The 24,908-nt window shown below is 45.6% G+C and overlaps 2 protein-coding genes across 8 annotated transcripts; both read right to left on the bottom strand.

Moving 5' to 3' along the window:
* Nucleotides 1-217: 217 nt before the first annotated feature.
* Nucleotides 218-6,476, bottom strand: zgc:153031 (uncharacterized protein LOC557552 homolog). Of its 2 annotated transcripts, none has more exons than XM_036520484.1 (6): nucleotides 6,364-6,476; nucleotides 3,801-3,850; nucleotides 2,676-2,781; nucleotides 2,241-2,367; nucleotides 1,095-1,210; nucleotides 218-349 (listed from the first exon to the last, which is right to left on the bottom strand). In XM_036520484.1, the coding sequence occupies exons 1-6, from the start codon at nucleotides 6,468-6,470 to the stop codon at nucleotides 256-258; spliced, it is 600 nt and encodes a 199-aa protein (XP_036376377.1). In that variant the 5' UTR covers nucleotides 6,471-6,476; the 3' UTR covers nucleotides 218-255. The 2 variants fall into 2 exon arrangements, with proteins under 2 accessions (XP_036376377.1, XP_036376378.1); XM_036520485.1 differs by lacking the exon at nucleotides 218-349 and adding an exon at nucleotides 818-896.
* A 1,715-nt stretch (nucleotides 6,477-8,191) lies between these two features.
* Nucleotides 8,192-23,551, bottom strand: cry1b (cryptochrome circadian regulator 1b). Of its 6 annotated transcripts, none has more exons than XM_036519903.1 (14): nucleotides 22,655-23,551; nucleotides 14,495-14,603; nucleotides 13,985-14,127; nucleotides 13,610-13,794; nucleotides 13,276-13,364; nucleotides 12,934-13,074; nucleotides 12,458-12,769; nucleotides 11,908-12,059; nucleotides 11,490-11,692; nucleotides 11,091-11,195; nucleotides 10,231-10,332; nucleotides 9,358-9,520; nucleotides 9,001-9,103; nucleotides 8,192-8,786 (listed from the first exon to the last, which is right to left on the bottom strand). In XM_036519903.1, the coding sequence occupies exons 1-14, from the start codon at nucleotides 22,810-22,812 to the stop codon at nucleotides 8,772-8,774; spliced, it is 1,980 nt and encodes a 659-aa protein (XP_036375796.1). In that variant the 5' UTR covers nucleotides 22,813-23,551; the 3' UTR covers nucleotides 8,192-8,771. The 6 variants fall into 6 exon arrangements, 5 of the variants coding, with proteins under 5 accessions (XP_036375796.1, XP_036375798.1, XP_036375799.1 ...); XM_036519905.1 differs by having other exon boundaries at nucleotides 9,386-9,520; XM_036519906.1 differs by having other exon boundaries at nucleotides 9,449-9,520.
* Between the last annotated feature and the right edge of the window lie 1,357 nt (nucleotides 23,552-24,908).

Raw genomic sequence — 24,908 nt, 5'->3', positions numbered from 1 at the left:
AGCACCTTGTTAGAGAAAAGCAATGCAAAATGAGCGCATACCATAAAACACTTATAAAGCTGATGCACTGCACATAGCACCGCTGAGTCACACACGAGCCCTTCTGCTAGCATGTGAAGCTGTTGCATGTGCCCTGCCATGAGTCAGACATTAGCATGTGCAGTGACATTAGACAAGCCAGGAAACCACATCACACGCTCTACACCTCATGCTTGTCCTTAAGAGGACTCCTGCCCTCGGTCCCATGCTTGCAGCTCACAGCAGCGTCTGTTGGACGTCCCTCTTGAACACCTGAAATTTAAACCTGATGCCGTTTTCCTCCTGGATCCTGCTGGGGACGCCGGGAAACCTGGAGGAGAGAAACACCTGAGCGATGCTCTCACACTCTCATACAGCCCTTAGGCAGAGGGGTTCTGTCTCTCATACAGCCCTTAGGCAGAGGGCCTCTGTCTCTCATACAGCCCTTAGGCAGAGGGGTTCTGTCTCTCATACAGCCCTTAGGCAGAGGGGTTCTGTCTCTCATACAGCCCTTAGGCAGAGGGGTTCTGTCTCTCATACTCTCAATTCCCCAGGCGTGATCCCTCTGCTACTGGCTGGGTTTGCGCTGATGCAGAATGGTGGGTCCCCCATGGGGTACAGCAGATGCAGTGAATGGAGAGACAGTGTGTAGAGGCAGTGCGTAGAGGTAGTCCATGGATGCAGTGTGTACAGGCAGTGTGTAGAGGTAGTCCATGGTTGCAATGTGTAGAGGCTATGCGTAGAAGTAGTCCACAGAGGCAGTGTGTACAGGCAGTGTGTACAGGCAGTGTGTACAGGCAGTGAGTACAGTAGAAGCACAAGCAGCAGCAGATAAGAGAACTTACATTCCTGCCAGAAGAGATGAGGAAATGCAAGTGCTGGCAGGAGAAGAGTTAGAAAAACAAAGTTTCACATTATTCTGTTTATAACTATTATCATGGCCAGGAAGGTCAGACACATGGATATAAGAGCAAGAAAAGGTTTCAAGCTCAGAAAATCATTTACAAGGAAATGAAGGACCAGAGACAGAGCAACAGAGATGCAGTGTAAAAGAGTGATGCAGAAAAGAGGCTTACTCATCCTGCAGTTTGTAAATGCTCCGATCAAACCAGGGGAAGAAGGTGTCACAGTCTATCTCGGCCATGACGTCCGTGAGGTAGATCAGGTCACACCAGGGGTGCTCCAGGGCCTCCTGCGGTATAGACACACACATTGGGATTCAGGTGTGAGTTTCTGCCTCACTGCAGGTACAGGCAGATCCAGGTCACTGCCTTCTGGGCTCTTGAGCTTGATCATCACCTGTCCTGTGGCAGCAGTGCGGTGTGGTGGTAAGGAACAGGGCTTGTAACTGAAAGGCTGCAGGTTCGATTCACTGCTGGGGCACTGCTGTTGTACCCCTGGGCAAGGTACTTACCCCTCAATATCACCTCAGCAAATATCCAGCTGTATAAATGGATAAAACTATAACCTCTAGTATAACCTCTAATCTAAGTTGCTCTGGTTAAGGGTGTCTGTTAAATGACCATAATGTAATGTAATGTCCTGGTAAATCACATGTTATTCAGATGCTAATGAAAAGGTAACTTCTGTCAGTGCTACAATGTTGCAGGGATGTCTCGGCTACAGATAACAGGCCTTTCAGAAACTTATGAACTTTTAAGAGGACTTTTAGAAGCATACACTTGCTTGTTACACAGTGAATTGACACTGTACATTGGTAAAATTATTGCAGATGGGTACCAATTATTTCCCAAAATACCAATTTTGGCTGTGGTAAATGCAGACAAAACTGTGTGTGTAAGCTTCATGGAAGATGAAAAAAAACGTTCAGCTTCTTGTCTGTCTTTTAAACTGAGTCAACTGTCTTTTCCAGAGGAAGAAAAGGGTGTCTGATTACATGTGAAAAGAATCAATTCACCACAAATACTTCATGCATAGATCCATTATGAATGCATATATGAGTATGATACAGCCTCAGCAGAAGCTAATATAAGCGTATGAAAATCATCTTATGTGCGCATTCTCATGCTGCAGAGGCATCCTTGCCATGTACCAGCACAGTATGTACATTATATGATGGCTGGGGGAATTACACTTAGAGAGAGATTCTCCTCTTGCAGCTGTTGGAGACTCTGCACCACCATCTTACCTAGAATTGATACCACATACATAGAGACATTACAGCAACATTGAAGGAGCGTTTCTGTTTTCAGTGCCCTCACCCTGTACACCTCCGCCCCCCCAATGATCCAGATGGTCTCCACCAGCTCACTGATCGGTCCAGTGGAAGCCAATCGGACCGCGCTGTCGAAGTCGTGGCAGATATAGTGGGCGTGCTCAGGCACAGCGCTGCGGAGGAGGAACGCCGTGTTCAGACTCCAGGGTCACACCAAACAGCACTAACACCGCTCCACTCTGCAAGCAGGGGAGCGCCTCTGACTGCCTTCTCCCATCAGCCTGTCAGTGCATCTGTGTGCGCTTCCCACATGCAGGCTTCTGTATACTTACAGCCTGTGCTGTGCTCTCACAGTCTCAACTGCATTGCTCAGATGCTGAGTGTCTGACTGATTAACCATTCGGGGTAACCTCTCTCAGGGCTGGATCAGGCAGCCGGTGGCTCATTCTGATACCCATGTGGTGCTGGTCACATGACTCACCTCAGGGTGTGGCTGAGGACGGCATGGATGCTGTTGGCGATTGGGTGCAGGCTCTCAGGGGTGGAGAACCAGGAAGTTCTCCCCCAGATGAGCAGGTTCTTCCTGCCTGCGGAGGGAGGGGTTTGTGAGTGCTGGTAGAGTGGCCTGGCCCGCTCAGACACTGCGGCCCACTGTCCTCTGAGCGTAGCAGCATCTCAGCGCCAATCCACCAGACTGCACAGACTGTTCCCTCCGTCCTCAGTAACCCAAGACTAACAGAGCCGCAGGTCTCCGCTGTTTCTGTGCTCTGAGGCACCAAGCTTTAGTCTCATGATGATGCAGAAATGCACACGACAAACACAAAAAAGCTGCATGTTGCACCGGCGCTTTCTGATTTTCCCCGAACAACTAATCTAGGATAATCTTACCGGACTCTAATCCTTTCCCCAACCATTGTGCAAAACACTGGAAACTGATCCAGGGTTAGAGTGGACAGGCTAACCACACAGATTACTGCAACCCGTAACTGGTCCTCACACATGTGGGAGAATGTGGCCAATAGCAAAGTGGTTATCGTTTTTTGGCTCTGGCTCAACTAATGAAAGAGAAAGCATGACTGTATGCGAGATCTATGTCACTTTCATGCCCACACTCAACCTGACTGTAGCCAGGGTTATTACACCCTCGATAATACGTATTGTAATACGAATCTACTGTTAAACTGTTTTTAATCTGATAAGTATTCCATTCCTAACATATTTATTGCATTTCCATTTCACAATGAGTAAAGTTCTCAATATTTCCAAATGTTTTTCTGAGAGTTTATTTGCAACTGTATTGCAGTTCCCTTATGCATTGTTTTCATAGGGATGATGTTGATACAAATAATAAATAATTTTAATAAAACAGTACATTACATGCAGAGGAAAAGGTCATGTGTCTTGTTCAGCTGAAAATAATTTTTTAAAATGTAAATAATTATAATAATCATTATTGTAATTTTATACCTTAATTTTACAGGCATCTACAAAATAAGTAATTAAAAATCTAATAATAATAAGAGAATATGAGAAAGGAGTATGAAGACACAAGATTGGTGCCACTAAGGACTACAGCAGGTTAAACATAGCATGCATCATGTCTTACCTGGTCTGGAAACAGCAGTGATGGTATCCAAGAAGAATTGAAATTCTGTCCTGTAAAGAGTATGGGATAATGGTGCATTCATCAGACCAACATTCCTGGGACATCAGACTTCATGTAAGCACATTCATATGAGCCAGGATTTTTTGGTTTATGTTTCTAATGCTTATCTGTACAAAAATCACAGTGTAAAACAGCATTACAGTTGAGTGTTAGATGGGCAGTGTTAGACGGCTCCTTATCTTGCATGGATTGGATATATTGCATGGAACAACGTGGGGGACCGAATCGCCCAATCCAAATTCAGCAGAGCACCGCTGTAATCCCCGGACTGACACATACAGCCAGGTATCTCGCTGAACTGTGCGACTGGAAGATGAGTTTTACCAGAGAGAGATAAACACTTTGTAATGTTGATGCCACGTTAGGTGCTAGTCTTGCTACCCATACAAAAAATAACAAATTTAGAATATATTTTAGAGAAGATATTTTTAGCTTTCAGCATATTGAAAATATGTAAATTATTGCTATTTTGGTATATTCATACCAAATGCTATAAGGTAAGATAAGATAAGAAATACTTAATAAATCCCGGGGGAAATTTGAGTGTCACAACAGCACCGTCCAGCACAAATCAAACACAACAATAGAATAAAATAAATAATAGAAATTTGTCAAGAAAAGTTATTGTCCGTTGTGCAATGATTATATACATAGTCTATGGTACAAAAATAAAACAAGAGTAAAATTATTACTATTTTATGATGTGCAATGTGCAATAGAGAAACATTATTATTATACATTGTGCATAATGACAAGCATAACTGTATAGTGCAATTCTTAACCAGTTATCTGTGAGAAGGAGTGAGATAGATAGAAAATAGTTATTTGAATTGTGCAATGATTATGTGTGAAGGAGAACAGCACAGGGCATCAAGCGTCAGTCTGATCCCATGTTGCGGTAGAGAGGGGAGGAGTTGTAAAGTTTGATGGCTGCCAGCAGAAACGACCTTCTGTTTTTCTCGGTGCAACATCTGGGGGAGATCAGCCTGCCACTGAAGGTTCTCTTCGGCTTAACAAGCCCGTCGTGGAGGGGATGGGAGGTGTTGTAGTGTAGTCTCCGCAGGAAGTAGAGCCGGCTCTGGCCCTTCTTGTAGAGGACCCCTGTGTTCTTAGTCCACTCCAGCCTGTCGTCTAGGTGCACACCAAGGTATTTGTAGGAGTGGACTACCTCGACGTCTTCTCCATGGATGGAGATGGGTCAGAGTAGGCTTATTCCTGCTGAAGCCCACAACCAGCTGTGCCCCCAGCCTTGTCAAGATGAGAGCAGGCTCAGTGAAGCAGGTATATGATGGCATCCTCCACTCTGATGCATTCCTGGTAAGCAAACTGCAGGGGGTCCAATGCTGGTCTGACCAGGGGTCTAAGGTGGGAGAGGACCAGCCTCTCCAGGGTCTTCATCACATGTGATGTTAACGCCACTGGTCTGTAGTCATTTAAGACCTTGGGGTGCCCCTTCTTAGGCACAGGGAACACAGAGACCTACGCTTTGTATTAATATTTTTTAATGTATTTGCAATATACAGCATTATTTGACGGAACAACATATTTCTCTATTTTATATTTCACTTTCGTAAGGGTCAGAGGACGCATATATTGAATTGGTCCATTGAAAAAAATGGACACCTTGGTATGTCACCCCGTTCTTTTTGAATCTGACACATAAAGTGAATGTATGATAGGTGCCCTATACTTCATTTTTCCTGCCGGCGAAGAACATCATTTGCATTTTGAGTCGTCTTGTCTGTTGGTACGTATTGTAGGATATAATTTGCATATATCAATCTCGATACAAACTGAAACCTGGATTCTAACCAATGTTCTAATCGCGGTCTGACCAAATGGAATTTGGAAAATTTAGTTCCGGTCTGGCAACATTATGCGGAGAGAATACATCACAGCCAGAAAATAAGTACGATAAAGTTCTGAATTAATAGTAAAACTATCTCGATTCCACTGTTTTAACACTTTAAGTACCAACAGCGGTCATAAACCATGTTCGTTAACTAGTCGCAAAATTAAGGATTTCGTAACTGCTACTTGTTCGGGAATTGTAGATTTACATTAATACATGTGGTTATTCTTCTACCTGTCAACATGTAATATACAGCTATATTAGTAAAGAGAAATGCATAATAGGTTACTGTGAGTCCACCGCAGATTAATAAATAAAAAAATTAACAAAAAGCAAATCCGCTTAAAGTTGGAATGTGTTTAACTGGTATGCGCCGATTGGAAATGAGCGCAGGCTGTATTGGGGTACAGTTTATGAAACTTTTAAAACTCTACAATAGTCGCATTAATGCATTTCAGAAGCAAAGTATCTCTGTGAGTATTACTTTCGCATGGAATACAAAGGACTTTGAACACAAACAAGAATGCTGCCAGATATATTTTCATCACCGCTCTACACTCGAGACGTACAGCATCCATCGCCGATGTTGAAATTCCTAATAATCATTTCGGAATGACACTACGGTACATGCAATGTGAAACAGGAGCTTACGGTAGACTCCACGGTAGTTGTCCGTCTTTCCCAATGCCCATGTTCCTACACGCTGCGGCGATGAGTCTTATCGGCTTGGACAGAACTTTATCCTGGTAGGTAAACATGCTGCGTGCTGGGCTGCGCGCCTGCTTGCACAAGAGCGAGCCCTGGGTTTATACCCCAGGTCCCCCGGCCGCTTTATCGCCATTGGAGAGAGATACACTTTACGCACTGTCAGCCAGCACGTGATTGAATCATGCAGGCCGAGACAAGTAACATGATCGGTGATCAAAATGAACAGTTTACTATGCATGAAATGTGTAAAATCCGCTTCCTAAATCCTAAATCTAGTCTTAAACAAGCTTATACAAAATATTTCCACTATCGTTTTCACTATCTTCTTGCGTGATATTTCTTTTAATTGTTTTTCGACCTTAAGTAACCTATCTGACTAATGGGGTTCTCAATCCTACTCCTGGAGCCCCCCTGTCCTGCATATCTTCTATCTATCCTTGCTCCAAACATGCTCTTGATTAAATCAGGTGTGCTCAGCTAATCAAAAGTGCCACTGATGAGTTCAGTCAGGTAGGTAGCGCAGAGAAAGATGGAAAACGTGCGGAGCAGGGGGGGCCCAGGAGCAGGATTGAGAATCAGTATAGGGAAAGAATAGATGAAGATCTCGGGACCACCAATAATAACTCGTGGCTTCGAGATAGAGATTGTGACGCCAGAGCAAGAGCATTATCTGATGGCCGCAAGATCGTCTGGTGACTTACATGCATTAGCTGAATTCAAGAACATACTGCATTGTTTTAGTAAATGCAGTTTAATTGAATACCTTCAATTAAATGATTTAGTTAAACAATCGGAATCACATCTCCCTGTGTGGCTTCTAGTCATATCACTGTGATTGGGACACAAAGAGGATCCTGACCAGTCATGCTGGAATTGGGTAGTATGGAGAGAGTGGAACTGACATGAGGGTCAGAGTGAGTGATGGAGTAATCATGTGTGTCAGTCCCCGCTAATGCAGCGCTGCTCTGAGACTAACGCACAGCACGTGCTCCACTCCCTCTGACCCTCAGCTCGCTTCCACTGCCTCTGCCTGGCTGTAGAGCTATTGGTCCACCAGTATGTATCTGCCAGCAGTCAGGGAGCTTCATCTTACTGCTACTGTACTATTGCTACTATGAAAAATACTAGGAAAAATGGAGATTTAAACCATAATTAAACAAATTAGACAACAAATACGTTTGTGAAGCAGAGACTTTGATTCACTTATTTTTGCAGTTTCTCATGAAATAACTTCTGATTTTAAGGAAAATGAAATATCATGTGCTCATTTTCGACCCTTCCAACCTAAATATGAGTGGATTGATGGTGAAATTGCTCCAGATCAGATAACAGCTGGCAACAGTGTAGTCCGTTAGCTCTCAATGAATTTAAGGTGTTTCTCACTTGTGATAAACCCACGTCTTGAGGCAGGTGATGTAAGTGTGATCTTTACAACTCATTCCAAGACAGGAGTAAACCGCAGTGAGCTTTTTCTACGTGTGCCATGCTGCTGGCTCCAGATCCACAGCAGTGCAGCTGACAGGGATCTGTATCCTACAGCTGATTCTCACCGTCACTCATAAACACAGCGTCTCCTACCCACCACACTCGGATCCCGTGACCACGAGATAAGAATCTCATTCCCAGGACTTTTTTCATGGCCACGGGATTTTTATGATATGCAAAGTGTTGATGAAAAACAAGAAGACAAGGTTTATTAACCCATATTTTATTTAAACAAGCACAGTCTGAAAAGACAAGCAGCACTGAACAGGTCATTACATCATGGGCCGCTGGAGAGAGAGAGCGCAAACGTGAGTCTGAAGCACACAGATGTGGTTGGATGCATATAAAATTCAGAAGTTCAAACAGAGAAGGATCCAAGTACTTTCTGCCCCCAACAACTGATCCAGGATCAGCATACCCAACCTAAATCCAACCTATAACAGGATGTGGAAAATGCTGACAGGGGCTGTGGGTCAGCGCTTGGGAGAAGATATGCACCAAGGACACCAAAAGTGATCACATCTACAAACCGTCCAAAAGCATTTTATTGACTTGTATTGAAGCTCTTATACAGAAAAAAAAAAACAATCTGCAATGTGTCATATCTTCAATATCAAAAATATATCAATGGTCTATAGCTAAACACAAAAGACAATATCAAATATTTACAATTTGTATGTGAACTGAATTAATCAAATACTTTATATACACAAAAGTTTGTATTGTCGTAGTAATAATATACAGTTCAAAACATTAAAAATATGGAAATGTGCTCACAGAAAGGATCGTGCACTTAAAGGTATTTTTTCCCCACTGAGTGTAATAGATTAAAAAAAACTTGATAGAAGTGCTCCAGTCAGGTCCTTCTATCGGAGACATCCCTGTGAACACAGACCCGACAGTCAGCGTCCATCATACACAAACACCCTACAGCCACTGTGACTTCATTCCACACACTACAGCCACTGTGACTTCATTCCACACACTACAGCCACTGTGACTTCATTCCACACCCTACAGCCACTGTGACTTCATTCCACACCCTACAGCTACTGTGACCCAGACAGGATATCCTGCAGTGGGCAGGGGACCCACCTGATTGGCTAGTTGCTGTTCTGTCTCTGGACCTTGGAGTTGATGTTGGCCAGGGCGTCGCTGCTGTGGCGTTTCACAGTGCTCAGTGCGCTGGTGTGGTGCCCTGAGGGGAGGGGGGGGGGGGTCAGGGGGTCAGGGTGCATACATGAACAACATGTGGCCACATTCTGTAGGAGGCAAGGTGCCATTTGAAGATGTTGGCAGTGTGGCAAAGTGGCAAGGATCAGGACTTGTAACTGAATGGTTGCAGGTTCAATTCCCTGCTTGGACACTGCTGCTGTACCCTTGAGCCAGGTTCTTAACGCAGAATTGCCTGTCAGTGCTTAGCTGTATGAATAGGTAACATGTAAAACTAACCTGTGTAAGTTGCTCTGGATAAGCGCACCTTGTAAATGACAGTGATGTGATGTAATGTTATTTCTGATAGGTGAGGGAGGGGGAGCCTTACCCTGCTGCAGCCCTGCACCATGTCCCGGCTGCGGCTCGGCGTAGCAGGCAGTACTACTGCTACAGGTGAGCCCTGCGACACAAACACAGAGACACCTCACTGCACCTGCACCCTGAGACAGCCGCATTCACACGCACAGCACTGACTGCACCTGCACCCTGAGACAGCCGCATTCACACGCACAGCACTGACTGCGCCCGCACCCTGAGACAGCCGCATTCACACGCACAGCACTGACTGCGCCCGCACCCTGAGACAGCCGCACCTGCACAGCACTGACTGCGCCCGCACCCTGAGACAGCCGCATTCACACGCACAGCACTGACTGCGCCCGCACCCTGAGACAGCCGCACCTGCACCCTGAGACAGCCGCATTCACACGCACATTGACTGCACCTGAACCACACTGACTGTGCTTACAGTGTGTAGCACAACAGGAAAGTCAGAGAACTGTGAGCTGATACGCATCTTAAATAATGTTATGGATCTTTGCAGAATGTTTTTCAACAGAACCATCGACAAGTTCAACTTGCAAACAGGGTCATTTCCATCCGAAGCCGAGTGGACAGTTGATGTGTGAAAGCAGTGAGCTGAGCCTGCTCTCAGTGCAGGGCTGTAGCAGGTCAGGGGCAAAGCAGTGATGCGCGTGTGTTACTGATTCTTTTGTCTGTCCTGCTGGTGTGTTAAGCCCCTGCACCGACGAGGGGTGGGGTGAGAGGCTCGCTAAACAATACAGAGAGGGGAAGCGGCGTGGGGTGGATGGAGGGAAGGGGGTTCCCTACCTTGTGGCTGCACGCCAGCGCTGGGCTGGTGGTCCCCTTGGGGGTACAGCAGAGGACCTGCCCCCCACTCTGTCTGTGGCTTCACAGTCATCTGACACCCTGCTAAAAAACAGTGACACGTCACCCACAGTCTGACAATCCCACACTCCCTTTGGAGCAGTTTCAATCAGCCCCACTGAATTTACACAATTCTCGCATTCCTGCCCACAATTCCAGAACATGCTTGAAAATGGAAAAACTGTGCACTAACTGTCCAAGAATTCATGTCGATCTAAGTGGCATGGCAACTGTAGGCTCACTTATTACAATACAGCGGTGCACGGCTACCTTGTGATGGGTGCAAGCAGCACAGATAAGGGGTCAGGGATGAGGGATCTATGCGGCCTGCCTCTCGGACAGGGAGAGGAAGCAGCATAGCGCTGAGGTTTTGTTTTATTCAGTGCACAAAATGTGATGATCTCTAATCGGGAGCTTCCTTCATGAAGTCACCAGAAGGACTGGAGGATTAAGTGGACAGACTGATCATAACTCCAGCGTCAATAACTTCACAAAACAGAGCCTGCACGATCATGCTGTGGAGAAAAGCCTAAAATGTGATAAAAGAAAATGCATATACAGCTCCTGGTGCCATGGGCCTACAGTGGGTCCCATAGGGCTGTGACATAGCGTGTGGGGACACAGAGTGTATGCTGTGTATGCTAACCGGCCACCAGTGTAATTACTGATGTAATATCAAACTGCAATCACACAACCTGCATTGTAATGTAATGCATTGTAATGTAATATGCATGTAATAACAGAGACTGTTAAAGGAGTCTGGAAGCCCAATGGCGAGCTTAGACTCAGACAGGAAGTCCTACCTGAAGCCACGCCCTCCTGAGGGCCCTCCGCAGTAGGGCAGGCCATGACGACCCCCGTCCCCTCGCCGCTGCCATTGGGGTTGGAGGGCACGGTTGCCAGGAGACCTGGAGAGGAGCAGAGCATCAGTCAGACAAGAGGGTGAGGTCACCACCACAACACGATTTCCGGCAGGTTTAAAAGGACCTTACAACTATCAGTGGGCTCACACCCGGGGCATCAGGTGAGGCCATCAGAATAACATCTTCGATTCTACGAAACAGAGCTGAGTTGTAACAGGGAGAAGCGGTAATGGACAGACATGGCCTCTCCTTGCAAGAGTGACTGCCTTTTTATCACCTTCTACTAGGGAAGCATGGAGTCCCACAGCCCCAGGTGGGACAGCGGCCTGGCTGCCTTACCCAGCCCGCGGTAGCAGGACAGCTGCTGGTAGATCTGTCTCATGCGCTCGATGTTGAGGCGGCTGGCCTCAGCGTGGTTCACCATGGGCTTGGGGTACTGCACTCCGATCACACACTTAGCTGCCTTCTGCACACTGTCCGGGGCGTTCCAGGGGTCATAGATGTACTTCGCCGGGAAGCCCCTGAGGATGGGCAGGTACCGCCTGCAGGGGAGGAGCACACAGAATGCAGTACAGCACAGGAACACCACACAGGTAGGGCTTACCTGATGTATTCTCTAATGTGACTGGCTGAGATGCAGGTGGGTAGGACTTACCTGATGCATTCTGTAATGTGACTGGCTGAGATGCAGGTGGGTGGGGCTTGCCTTATGTAGTTTCTAACATGACTGGCTGAGATGCAGGCGGGCGGGGCTTACCTGATGTAGTCTCCGTTGGGGTCGGTCCTGCGGCCGAAGCCCACGGGGCAGTAGCAGTGGAAGAACTGCTGAAAGAAGGAGCTGCAGGACAGCCACATCCAGCTGCCCGCATTCACGCTCCAATCAGCATCCAGCAACAGCTCTTCAAACACCTGCACAACCAAAAACACAATCAGATTCTCCCTAAAACTCTCACAAACCAATCTTTATACTCTCCCAGGTCTGCCCCTTGCATTCCTTCCCAAACCCACCCTCTCATTCTGTCTAATGTCCATTTCTTCATTCTCTCCCAGCTCCGCCCCTCACTCCCTCTGAGCTCCGCCCCCTCACTCTCTCCCAGCTCCACCCCTCATTCCCTCCCAGCTCCGCCCCCTCATTCCCTCCCAGCTCCGCCCCTCACTCTCTCCCAGCCCCGCCCCCTCACTCTCTCCCAGCTCCACCCCTCATTCCCTCCCAGCTCCGCCCCCTCATTCACTCCCAGCTCCGCCCCCTCATTCACTCCCAGCTCCGCCCCTCACTCCCTCTCAGCTCTGTTCTGGGGAAGCTGTACCTTCATGCCCTCCTCCCAGCTGATCCACAGGTCCCCGCGGGTGAGGAAGCAGGCCACGGCGTGCCGCGCCAGGTGGTGGATCCAGCCCTCCTGCCGCAGCTGGGTCATGATGGCATCGATCCAGGGGAAACCGGTGCGGCCTTCGGCCCACTTGGCCAGCGCCTCAGGGTTGCGATCCCAGGGGATCTGCACGCAGATGGGGTTGCCCTCCATTTTGTCAAAGCGTGGGTTGTTGGTGGCGGCCGTGTAGAAGAACTCACGCCACAGCAGCTGCCCGTAGAGGGACAGGGGGGGCGAGCTGTTCCTCTTCACCTGAGGGACAGAGGGGCGCAGGGGTCACTCACCTGGCCTGCTTCTACACATTTAATCTGTGACAAATTCCCAAACCAAGAGGAGTTGGTGAAAAATCAGAAAACAGAGAAAGAAAAAGCGTTTCCTGAATGACAGCTGAGTGTGCAGACGTGTGCAGGGCTGACCTTCTTGTAGAGGTCGGTGAGTTTGAAGTAGAAGAGGCGGCAGGAGAGGCAGCCGAATCGCAGGTAGGGGCTCAGGCCTGTGGGGCTTGCCAGCAGGGAGTTGGCGTTCATGCGGGGCCTCTCGAAGTTGGCCACCCACGCCTGTCAGAGAGACACACGGCTCTTACTCTGCTGTGCTTCATATGCTCAGGGAAAGATTTTTAAAACACCTTGTGGAAATGCTGTCAGGCCTTGCAGCCTCTGAACTGCAGGGATAATCGGTGAGTTTGCTTATGTCTCCTGCTTTTCCCGTTACGTGGTTAATAGTCAGACTGGTAGCTGTCACAGAGGTGTTGATCTCACCTTCCTCTCCAGGTGCCTCTCCAAACGAGTCAGAGCCTCTGTCTCTCCGCCTGGCCACACAGCTGAGGCCAGCCCCTCTGTGTCAAAGCCTGCAAACACACAGGGGTCAGCACAGCTACTCAGCACAGCCACACGCTGCGCCTGAGAACCAGGGACCAGCACAGTTACGGAGCACAGCCACACCCAAAGTCAGAGACGCAGAGCTCAACATAGCCACACACAGGGTTACAGAGCGGCTAATGCTGTCACATTCACAAAAGGATGTGGTGACATCGCTGTCCCACACTGACTGAGCTGACACACAACGTCATGTGACCTGGACACCAGGACTCACCCAGCTCCTCCAGGGACGGCACACCAAACTTTTCATCGTGGTCGTCTCCGATAGGCGTGGTGCAGTTTCCCATGACCTCGGCTGTAATGGCCTCTGCTGGTGTTTCCACGGAGCCCATGCGGCTGATCACTGCCTGGAAGCGCTTGTAGGTCAAAGGTGACTGGCCTCCATTCAGCTCAATGATCCTGCAGCGAGATAAAGCATTCTCTCTGTACTGAGATACACCTATGTATTTCAGCTTGCCATCCACACTGAGAGATAACTACCAGACTGCCAACAGAGGTACCTCATGCTAATCTGCTCTGTGGGGAGGCTGAGGGGGTGGGAGAGCAGAGGCATAGGCTGCAGGGCTGTCAGCGTGGGGGGGGTACTTACTTGTCCAGGTCATAGAGCGTGTGGGAGATGCGCACTGTCACCTCCACCTGGGCCTCGCTGGCCAGCTTCCTGATGGCTGCGTCGCGCTCCTTCCCAAACGGCTCCGAGTCGTACTCGTAGGACAGACGGGCGATGTTCCATTCCTGTGCGACAGAGGGCAGGGTGACACAGCTCCACAGCGTGAATATAGACTGTGTTTGTCTACATGTTTGACCGCTCAGGACCAGAACGATCAGGAAATGAGCTGTATTTGCTCGCTACTGGTTTCTTTGTGCATGGTTCTGCAATCCTTTGAGCATAAGGCTTCTTTCATTGTTCCAGAGTTCGAGAGAAGGAAAAAAACAAGCACACCAGATCTGCAGATTTCTGTAGCTTTTTTTCATTGTAATAACGTGCTAAGAGCAGTTTATTCATGGGTAAACTTTTATACGGCAGTATAAATACAAAGACATTCACACACCTGCAAACACACATATAGATACACATGCGCGCGCACACACACACACGTACCTTAAAGAGTCTGGGGAAAACATCAGTTGGCTGTCCCCTGATGACAAACAGGCGGGAATTGAGCTTGCGCAGGCTGGCGTCCAAATCCTCCAGACACTGCAGCAGAAACCTGAGCAGCGGAAGAAAAGATCAGACGTCCGATCTGCACAAGGCAAATCACTGAGAAACGAGAAGGCGGGAGATTCAGCCCACCCCCACTGCGTAACATGTGTTCCCAGGTTCTCCTGTCCTGCCACCAGCACATGTGTTTCAGTTATGAAACCCGAAGAGTATACTACTGCAGTCCCTATGCGTCAGACCAGCTTATTATACAATACAATCTGTGCATTATACAACAGAAATGTGACAGCTTTTAAATTTGCATCACACCATGTAACCCTCCCAGCACCCCAGGCTCGTCTAAACTGTAATTGAAGAATTGCTGTATTTAGATTACATTCATGTTATATAAGAACTGCTGCCTTCCCTCCGGGACCCGATGGTTCAGAATCTTCTTTCTGCTCACAGATACTGTCGAGCGTGTGCCGCCTCTCTGGCCACAAGGTGGCAGCAGATATCCTGACTAGGTCCAACATTCAGTGATCGTCCTTGTCTTGATCAAGTAAGTAATTAATAAACAACTATGCAATTATTATTATTATGTTATTTATTTATCTGTATTACTACCATTCATGTGTTGTTTAACTCATACGTACTCCTGTAATTTTAAGATGGTTGATATTTGCATATATTGCTTGTTTTGTACGAATTAAGCACAGTACTGACGTGCATATGCAGACAGTCAACATCATCATAATAACTATGAGAGAGCTATGATTTTATTAACAGATCCCACACAACAATAGGTTTTTTCAGCGCTCTCCCCAGACATACAACTTGTAGGTATCCCTGCACATACGCAGTGCTAGAGTGCTAGTTTTTTACTAATTAATTTTGTAAGAGCGAATCTATGTTTCCGGAGGTGGAGTGGCTGGATTAAGCCACAAATTCCAACTGCACTTTGAATAAACTTCGTATGCGCGACTAAAACTAGTGAGTAATTCTTTCGTACAGAACTGGACGTCAGGCGGCGGCTCCCGCGATGCCTTGCGACTCAAGTGCAGCCCCTTACAACATTCACGTGCGGGACTGTCAAGCGTTGCGTGGCAACAAAACGCACGTGAAGGACACCGCTCAACTGCACGCGCGCGAGGCGTTCGCCGGACGATCACGAAGCGCGACGGTGGAAAACGGTAAAAAAAAGAAGTCATAAAATGAGAACATGTGAGTACTTTAGCAATCCTAAAAAACAAACGGAACGACAAAACTGAAGAGGAGGGGTAGAAGTTGTACCTACCAGGCTTGGAAAGAGACAAAAGGAGGGTGAAACGTCGAGTTTGTTCGTCGTCTGCGCTACATGACGTAGTTACGGTAAGACAAAAAAAAAAAAAAAAACTAAAAAGAAACTTGTGGCTTGGTTAATTAACTGGCTTAGTGTGTGTGTGTGTGTGTGTGTATGTGTATAAATATATATACACACACAGTACATTTCATAAACTAAGTCTATAACACCACGACCGTATCTAGCGTTGGATCTGTTAACGTTTGTCTTCACCTGAGCCAGCTAGCAAGCACGACGCTGAAATCTGAGCCAACATGGTTATGACATATCTACCAAAGTGGTGTGTAAAACTACCGCTTTCATTCTCCCATTTCAACGGAAAGCATATATTGGCAACGATTAGTTTTTAAAGTTTTTAATCACCAGCAGCAATACTGAACGAATAGCTGCAGAGGAGAGCGGAGGATCAGGATTGTCAGGCTGGCCGATGTGATAAAGTATTTTACATGTTAAAGCACAAACATTACACAGTGGCCAAAATTCTTGTCGTTATTAGGAACATTTATTTATTTCATTATATAGTTTCATAGCTTTCTCCATTGCATTTGTAGATGAACTAGACAAAGAACTGTTCTTACTGGAAATAAGTATTGTTTGTATTGTGGTTACACTGGTGGGAGGGTTTCTGATGTATAATTATTTCATCTTATTTTCAAAGGTATCTTAATGACAAAAGGAAGGGCTTTTACACATTTTATGTTGGATTGTGTAAACAACTTAATGTACCAAAGCCTGGCATTTTATGTCCCCCTTCCATACATCAAAATGAAAGGTGAAAAAAATTGTGCCTAATATTTTAATTGAATACACCTACACTAATTTCATATTATGCACAATAATAATGAGGTAAGTTATATTTTTTAGGACAGCTGCCCTTAAATGGTAAAAATCTCATACCATGTCACCCCTGTCCTCAGTATTATATCAACAGTATATTTGTGTGACATCAATGGCTGGATATTGCCTGTGATTTATTTTTGGAATTAACTGTTCCATCCTGAACCGCAGTCTGTCTGAAATGCCTGTGAGTAAATCCAGTCTGGGATCCACGGGCCTCCTGCCAAAACTGGGTCAGTGTAACAGCTCCTGGGAGAGTGCTTTTCAAAGCCTGAGACCCGCACGGGCCCAGAGGGGTGTGTTAGCTGATACCTTGCTTGTATCTTACTGATCGCCTGGGTCAGGAGTTCACCTCTTTCTCTCGCTATCTAATGAGGAGCGACCTGATTTACTGATAAGCATGTGGGCGAGACATGCTAGGTCATGATAGCTATCTATGAATGGAGTAAAACAAGCATTACTGTTTACTGAGCTTGCAAAGAACTGTTGTTATATTTGTTTAGTGATTTTTTTTATCCCTGCTCCAATGAAAAAAGTTAATTTAAGAAACTCAAAAGGAGTTAGCCACCTGGTCACTAAGGTAAAACTCACACAAATGGAATTTCTGGATATGAAATTTTCCTTCCAGTCCCCTTCTCTCAAATGGAATATGTAAATCCCAATCAAAGATATAGTTATAGTACATTTCAGTTCTATAAAAAATTGCATATTCTCTCATTCTTGAGCACTTAAGCACTAAGATGCTTGAAATGTCAATGCCCTTTATTTCAGACTGTTTCTGCATTCAGGGGGTTGCGTTCACTCCAAAGAACAGGCATCACAAGCCATTCTGGGAAAGTTTTCTGTGCCACTTCATTTCAGCATGTTCATTCGGTTAGGCGGTGGATGTAACTGGCATAGTGAACGTTAAGGTACTTAGTACTTCCCTCCAGAATGTTCTGTGGAGTGTCTGGCTTTGTGAGGACGGCTTGTTCTCTGTGCATGCTGTTCCTGGTGGGAGGGCAGACTATTGTTACCATAAGAGGAGCGTCAGACTCCCAGCTAATGAGAGGGGAAAGTAGGTCAGGAAGAGTCACAGAGGTATCGTAACAACACGCCGACACACTGCCCTACTTCTCCCAGCCTTGCAGGGAGGAAGATCAGGATTACATCATCCTGTGTCTGCCAGCTCACACCTCCACCGCTCAGCCGAGTACACGCAGGAACACAGTTTGGCTGCTGCCTTGTGCCAGTTTGAAAAACGGCCATACAGCCGACATGCTCACATTAGCTAGTTAGCTAAATCCAGCTAAAGCGGTAGGCTGCTATGCCTACTGGACATTTTACAGTTCTGAAACTTGTATCACAACTGTTTTAACCATGTTACAGTAGAGCTTATACATTATATTACTGTCATTTAGCAGAGGCACTTATCCAGAGCAACGTATATAGGTTACAATTTTACTGGTTATCCATTTATACAGCTGGAAATTTACTGAGGCGATTCTGGGTTAAGTACTTTGCCCAAATTTAAATGTAATCGTTTAATGCACTCGTATGCCTACCAGCTAGCTTGGACCTTGTCTGGCCAACTATTGAAACTTGGTCATGCAGCGCCTCTAATATTGTTGACTCCTTGTATGGCTTTTTGCTTGTAATGTAAGCTGCCCCACATGTAAGTCGCTTTGGACAAAAGCATCTGCCAAATGAATGAATGTTAATGTAATGCTATCTGTTATGGACATTGTGAGAACATCAGATCATTTTAGGTGTATTTATGTGCATTGTCTAGTTTCAGATTAACACCAGATATGCTGTGGTAGGGCTTGAATAATGTTATGCTCACACTCACTGGTCTGGAAGTGTTGTTAGCCTGGTCTGACACTGTTGCTCATTTAACTTAGATGTACACACTTCTGTTCTTTTGTGCTAGAAGTGGCTCTGGATAAAGTAATGAATGCTGTCATAAGGTGTACAATTTGACAAGTCAGGGTAACACTGCGTTTACGTGAAGACCATATCAAAGGAATGCCACAGCAAAGCTCTTTCAAGACTACTTCCATAAGTTATGAAACCAAATCTGTTCTCTGCAAGGTTATAATTACTTCATCAATGAAAAAGGTTGTGACAGAAAGCCAGCTCACACTTTGCAACATATCAGTGTAGTTATCATTGACTCATGCTAATATGTAACCTCACAACTTTTTAAGTCAAGCAAAAGATGGAATATGAATATAGTACCTGTAACATTTTAATTGACACTTTGCAATGTTAGCCCTGTTTAACGTCAGAAGCAGCTCCACAGAACTGACAGTGACTGTAGACGTGTGTGGGAAAACACTGGTCCTTAACACTGTCTTCATGGCAGTCTTCTCACTACCACATTAGCTGGGACAGTCTGACACTCCTCATATGGTAACAGCAGTGATACACTGGCCTGCCCTCCCATCAGGAACAGCTTGCACAGAGACCACTGCCTTCTCTGCTCTCAATGTAACATGCAGCAACAATGTTGCCAACAGACAAAGCTTTCTGTTATTGGCAGGATGGGTGGGAGTGGCAATCTCAGAGTGTTTCATTTCTATCAAAGTGCATACCTGGATGAAACTGAACTGCAAGAAAAAGCACAGCCGACCTTCCAACGCCAGAAAGACATAGAAACACATTAGTTTATCTTTGTATTTTTCCTAATAACCTGATGTTTCCTCTAAGAGCTTATAGCTAACAGTAACCAGCTGTTAATGAGTAACCCATTTTCGGCAGTGTTCCACTTCTCAGCTGAATGAATGCGTTGATTTAAAACTGTTCCTAATGCAATTCAAATGCAGGATTAGATTCTAGGTTATGTTTCATATCAGATTTGCTTCCTTCACTGATGTCATGCATCAGCACCCAGATCAGTGAAATGGCATGTTTATAAATGAGAGAATGCTGGGACTGTTTCTCAGGGCACAGTGGCTGAGAGGGGGTTAAGAGATGCTGGGTGGAGGGGGGGATCACATGGACTCCATGGCACCCGGGGCGTCATTGGCGGTTATGTAATCCTGCCTCAGTGATGCGGGGGGGGGGGGGGGGGGGGGGGGGGGGTTCTTTGTGCCACGCGTAGCTGGAAACAGGACGTCATGATGACGGCACCTGTGTGGACAGGGCTCAGCCTGCTTTCATTCATGTTTTAACACTGCACACCAGCAGATAATGCCAGCCGCCTTAAAGCTGCACCCTCAATGTTAACTCAGCTGCACGGCAAGCTGGATCACTGCTGTTAGCTACCACGGAATTTAACATCACATACCAGTCTGGCATGTGCCCTGCCTCTAGCTAGCAATGAGAAAAGACCTTGTCAATTTCAGCAACAAGGATACAGTGATCAGATATTATATAATATCACTTAACTGCCCCATTCTATCCGTGAAACGGAATCTTACAAACTTCAGTTATATACCAAATGACACAGTTTCCCAACAGAGGCCCTTTAAGTGTTCAAGGCCAGGCCTGGCAATGCAAGATGCACTTTAGACTGTAGGGAAAATGAAATTGGGTAAATGGGTCCTTCTCATCATTAAACTGTGTTAAACCCTTGCTAGAACACCATGACATTGTTCATCAAAGAAAGGGCAAAATCAGTTATAAAATGTTGTCGGGATAAGACAGCAAAATTCATCATCTCACCTTTTATGGCAATTTAAACATGTAACAAAACTCCCCATTAAAAGTGATAAAGTGAGCATAGAAAACACTTCAGCCTGCTGAGAAGCCCTTGGGGTCTGAAGGAGAGCAAAATCAATTGGTAAAAACCCCTCAACTTCAGCAAAATTCAGCACTGGCAGATGATTAGAAATGGCTACAGGCAGGAGCTCAGTGGTATGACGTGCTGTATGGTAGAAGTGAGGGCCAGCCGTAATGCCGAATTTGCCTGCATACTTTCATTGCATGTTGTGTTGCATGACTGCAGTGCTGTTGTGGAATGCCATAACAAAATCACAAACTGCATTCCACCATTTCTGTTATTTTTTTCAAAGTATTTTATCAAAGTAGATTTCTTTCTGAAGACACAGCTCACACAGTTCAGTGAATGAGTGATTCATGGTTTCAGGCTTGGGAGCAGTGCAGTCAGACCATCCCACATTTGAGCTCTGCGACCCACTAGATATAACTGGTGAGACGTGCGAAGACGTTATGTCATGCGAGTATTCTGAGCGTTTGAGCAGGGTTAGCATGGCTGGAGCTCTCATTCCGTTTCAAGCACTTTCCCACATGCCTCAGCAGCACCAGCTGAAACACAACACATAGCAGGCTCGACTTCTCCAGCGCTCACCGTCCCCTCTCAGTGAAGCCCGGCTGTTCGACTCTGACCTTCAGGAAGTCTGGGAAGTGCCTGGGTTAGTGGGGCAAGCGAGGAGTTGGCAGGGCAGACATTACTGCTCCACTGTTTCATATGGTGAGGGCTCTGCAACAGACTGCTATTCACCTGCTTCACCACCATGGAACTCTGCTGTCCATTCTAAATCCACTCACTCAGACCTCTCAGCCCGGCGAGACGGGAATTAACGCCAAAATACTGAAGGACGACCATTTTCATTCAAAGCATTACCAAAGTGCAATTTCAGCAAGAACATGAAAGAAATGTTAAATGCTATTAGTAACAACTGTTGAGGCAAACAGAAAAATAAGATGCATTGGTATGATGTGAGTGATGAGTTGCGTGTTGTCTGGGGATGTGCCAATAGCCACAAAAACCTGTGCCTTAGATGTGACCTTGATAATATAACTGTGCCACCTCCAGTGCCCTGAACAGAAGACCGGAAAAAACAAGCAACTTACCAGGTGCTTTAGTTCTTTACTGATTTTCTTTAAAACGGGGCATTAACCAATCACATCTAGCCCAAATTTCCCCCTCTGATTTAATGAGTGCCCTCATTATGGCCATTTAAACAGGGTCACGAACTGTTGTCCTATGGTGAAGCCAGGCAGCGCTGATCCTGAACCACATTCATCTTTTACTAAAACTGGTCGGATGAGGATTGGCGTTATCTGACTGAATCAGTGCATCAGGGCAACACTAACTGTGGCCGCCTGCATGCTGACGGGGTGCTCTGTACCTGCCCAGACTCTGTTTCCCTGCGTACAACAGCAGCGCTTCCGACACAACATCTGTTAGTCTCACATTCACGTGTCTTGTAGTAAAGACATGTGAATGGTTGGATTTGCTAAGTTTTAACTTTAAAAAAAAACTGAACTGTCGAAATGCACATACACAGCGAAAGGCAGGACATCAGTGTCCTCGGGATTCAAAATGGCTTAAACCAGCAACATCATATATAAACTCCTTTCACATCCACTGCAATGTACTGCAAATTCGACCCTGATCGGTAATTACCGATCCAAAAACCGTAATGTGCGCGGAGCACATCACCAAGTGCATATCACAAAATAATATGGCACCTGATGCTGTTTGATGGTTGCGTTTGTTGAGTCGTGTTGAAATGATGCACCACGTTAACACAAATAAGTGTACTGTACTGACAATGACCAATAAGACCGATATTTTCAGTTTCGAGGAGCGAGTCGGCAATTTCAACAGTAGTTACTCAGTATCAAAACTACCTTTTACATTTAATAATGATGGAAGCCAAACTTAGTCTAACGTCTAGCATAACTTTATTATTTTTTATTATACTTTATAAGATTATTCCACATTTCTTGCGAACTCAGTGTTGTGTGCGCACGAGCCCGGGTTTTAATTCGCCCTGACTGTTTTAATAGAATGTGCGATTTTAGGTTTAAGGTTGATTTTAATATTAATTTGTGAACACTTAATTTCTGTCAGCAATCATGTCATATAACTAAATTACTTGCCTAGACAACCTATCAAGTACAGCACAACTGTATAACTCGCAAATGTTACAACTATAACAATTCACAATCAAACAGTTCACCTTAGTAATTTGATATTCGTTTCTTACCTCCACCTGCTTATCCCAACGTTGGACGATCCCGCAAACCATGGGTCAAGAATGTAAACGCAGCGCACAGTATCGGCCCCCTGGATGGATTCCCTTAGAGACGGATTGTCATGGAGCCGCAAGCCCTTCCTGAACCAGTGGATCGTATTCACGACCATTACTCAATACTACGGTTCCTCCGAGGATGCTAAACAGTCTGTGATCTACGTGTTAATAGATCCTGACGTCGCTATTACCAAATGGAAATACTCGAACTGTGCAACCAGTTTCCCCCACTACAAAACTACAAAACCAGCAGAATCAAAAAAAAGTTCAAATATGAAAGAATATGCAACTTCTGTATTTAACCTTGCTCTAACAGATTTCTTTCCATGGTGCTGAAGAATTCGGAATTCGGCCCAACCTCAACCATCTGGACGCTAAAACCAACGTTCTCCTGTAACTGGACCAATATACGGCAGTCTTTAGGACCTCGCCACTGACTACAAGTAAACACCTGCCTGTTGTATAACTTGTTTTTCAGAATGAGAGAAAAATATCTTAAACTATTTTATTCTCCTTCAACTGCCACAAAGTGCGACACGACAAAGCGGTAGTTACTGTCCTAGACACAATGACATTAACTTGGAAGGATCGCCAAATCACGTTACAGACACGGGGAGACGTCCGTGTACGGTTATCGAAGACTGCCTTTAAGCGATGATAATTTTTTTAATATCCGTTGCGAGATCTTTAATATCTTGACTTTGCTCATCAGGCTTCACGTCCAGAAGTCCATCAAACACACAGCTGTATATCCGGAAGCTATGATCGCGTCTTAGTTCTCCACTGAATCCAAGTTAAACACGATTAACTACCCGAGATCTGGGCACTCCTTTCTAGGTAGTTCGGCCATGCAATTCGCCTCTCCTACTGAAACCCCACCCAGCGATACACGCACACACCAAGACTGTCTACTGATTGGTTCGTTTTTCCAAATACGCAATTTACCGTCCGTCACGTTCCACTAGTGTGGTTATTTGAGGATTTGTAAATCCCTCCTAGGAAATTCGTTTTTCGCTTTAAAACACATAAGCCATCGATGCATGCTTTTATTTTGTGTAAAAATAACACGTTATTGTCCCGAATTCAACTATATACGTTGTTAAATTTAAGAACGTATCACCCGCTGACGCGCCGTTGCTTTGCTTCTCTCGCTTTTGATTGGTTAGTGCGCAAGGACCCGGATAGGCACGTGAAGGAAGGCAAGACAGGAGCGCTGCTGAACACGTGCTCTGTAGTGTGCGCACTTTAAAAGAGCTGCGTGCTTGCGAGTTCACAAGTTTACCAGTACGGGCGACACTGCTCACAGAGAAAATGACATTAAATTGGCCACAATACCAACTCGGACTTGTATGGCAGTTAAAAATCAGATCGTGTCAACGTGGTCCTTTTATTAACATTTTCCAAACACGTTTACCAATTACACGTCCCTCTTCATTGAAGTTAAGATCAGTACAGCTTTCTATGCCAAAGACATCTGATTGAAGAAGTACTTCAGCATCCATGTTTTTAAGTGGTCATGAAGTTAACTATACTGCGACCAACATACTGCAGATTTATTAATAGTCAACTGGACATCTTGACTAGTGACTGCATATGAATGAAATTTAATCGCAAATTATCTGACCACTTTAGGTCATGAATATCCTCTTTTTCAGTCATGTGCAGAACACATTGCTGTTTCTGACACCTTGGTTATGTGAATGGCCACAGCACAGAAAGGCCGTGTGATGCTTCTTGGAGGACGTGCTCAGACATTCTGACAGTACTAGCCTTGTGTTGTGTGTGCACTGCAGGAAGCTGGAGTTCTCCGTTAGAAAGTGAACAAATGCAACACAGCACAGGTTCCTGCAGCTGCACTTCTCTGTCAGAGGTTTTGCAGAGTGGCAATATGTAAGATTTGCGTTTGTGGAGATTTGTACTCAAAGCCTATTTGATCACATGTTGCCAATGTGATGTAAAGCCATATAGGAAGCGACTTTAACCGCAGACGTACGGATGCAATGACCCAAACGGTTTTGGGTTTCATGGCAAAATAAATGACCTAAAGCCTAAAAGCAGGCCTAATTAACCAATGCTGACAATACACAACTCTTAAACTATATGAATGACCAAATCTGATCCTGAACCTTGAATCTATATACAAAGAATGACACTCAATTTATTAACAAGATGTTAGATTAATACGCCTCCTGAAATGCTGGAATAGCCA

Source organism: Megalops cyprinoides, chromosome 25 (genome assembly GCF_013368585.1).
Source record: "Megalops cyprinoides isolate fMegCyp1 chromosome 25, fMegCyp1.pri, whole genome shotgun sequence".
NCBI classification, from domain to species: Eukaryota; Metazoa; Chordata; class Actinopteri; order Elopiformes; family Megalopidae; genus Megalops; species Megalops cyprinoides.
This window is presented reverse-complemented; position numbering and strand designations above follow the sequence as displayed.

Bases quoted from the DNA above. Each gene is read 5' to 3' on its own strand.
- cry1b (XM_036519903.1), bottom strand. From the start codon at position 22,812: ATGGTCGTGAATACGATCCACTGGTTCAGGAAGGGCTTGCGGCTCCAT. The intron at 13,365-13,609 runs GTGAGTCCTGGT...GTGTGTTTGCAG, and splicing joins GCCGTCCCTGGAGGAGCTGG to GCTTTGACACAGAGGGGCTG. The intron at 11,196-11,489 runs GTAAGGCAGCCA...GCTCCTCTCCAG, and splicing joins GTCCTGCTACCGCGGGCTGG to GTCTCCTGGCAACCGTGCCC.
- zgc:153031 (XM_036520484.1), bottom strand. From the start codon at position 6,470: ATGTTTACCTACCAGGATAAAGTTCTGTCCAAGCCGATAAGACTCATC. The intron at 3,851-6,363 runs GTAAGCTCCTGT...TACTCTTTACAG, and splicing joins CAACTACCGTGGAGTCTACC to GACAGAATTTCAATTCTTCT. The intron at 350-1,094 runs GTAAGCCTCTTT...TCTCTCCTCCAG, and splicing joins ATTTACAAACTGCAGGATGA to GTTTCCCGGCGTCCCCAGCA.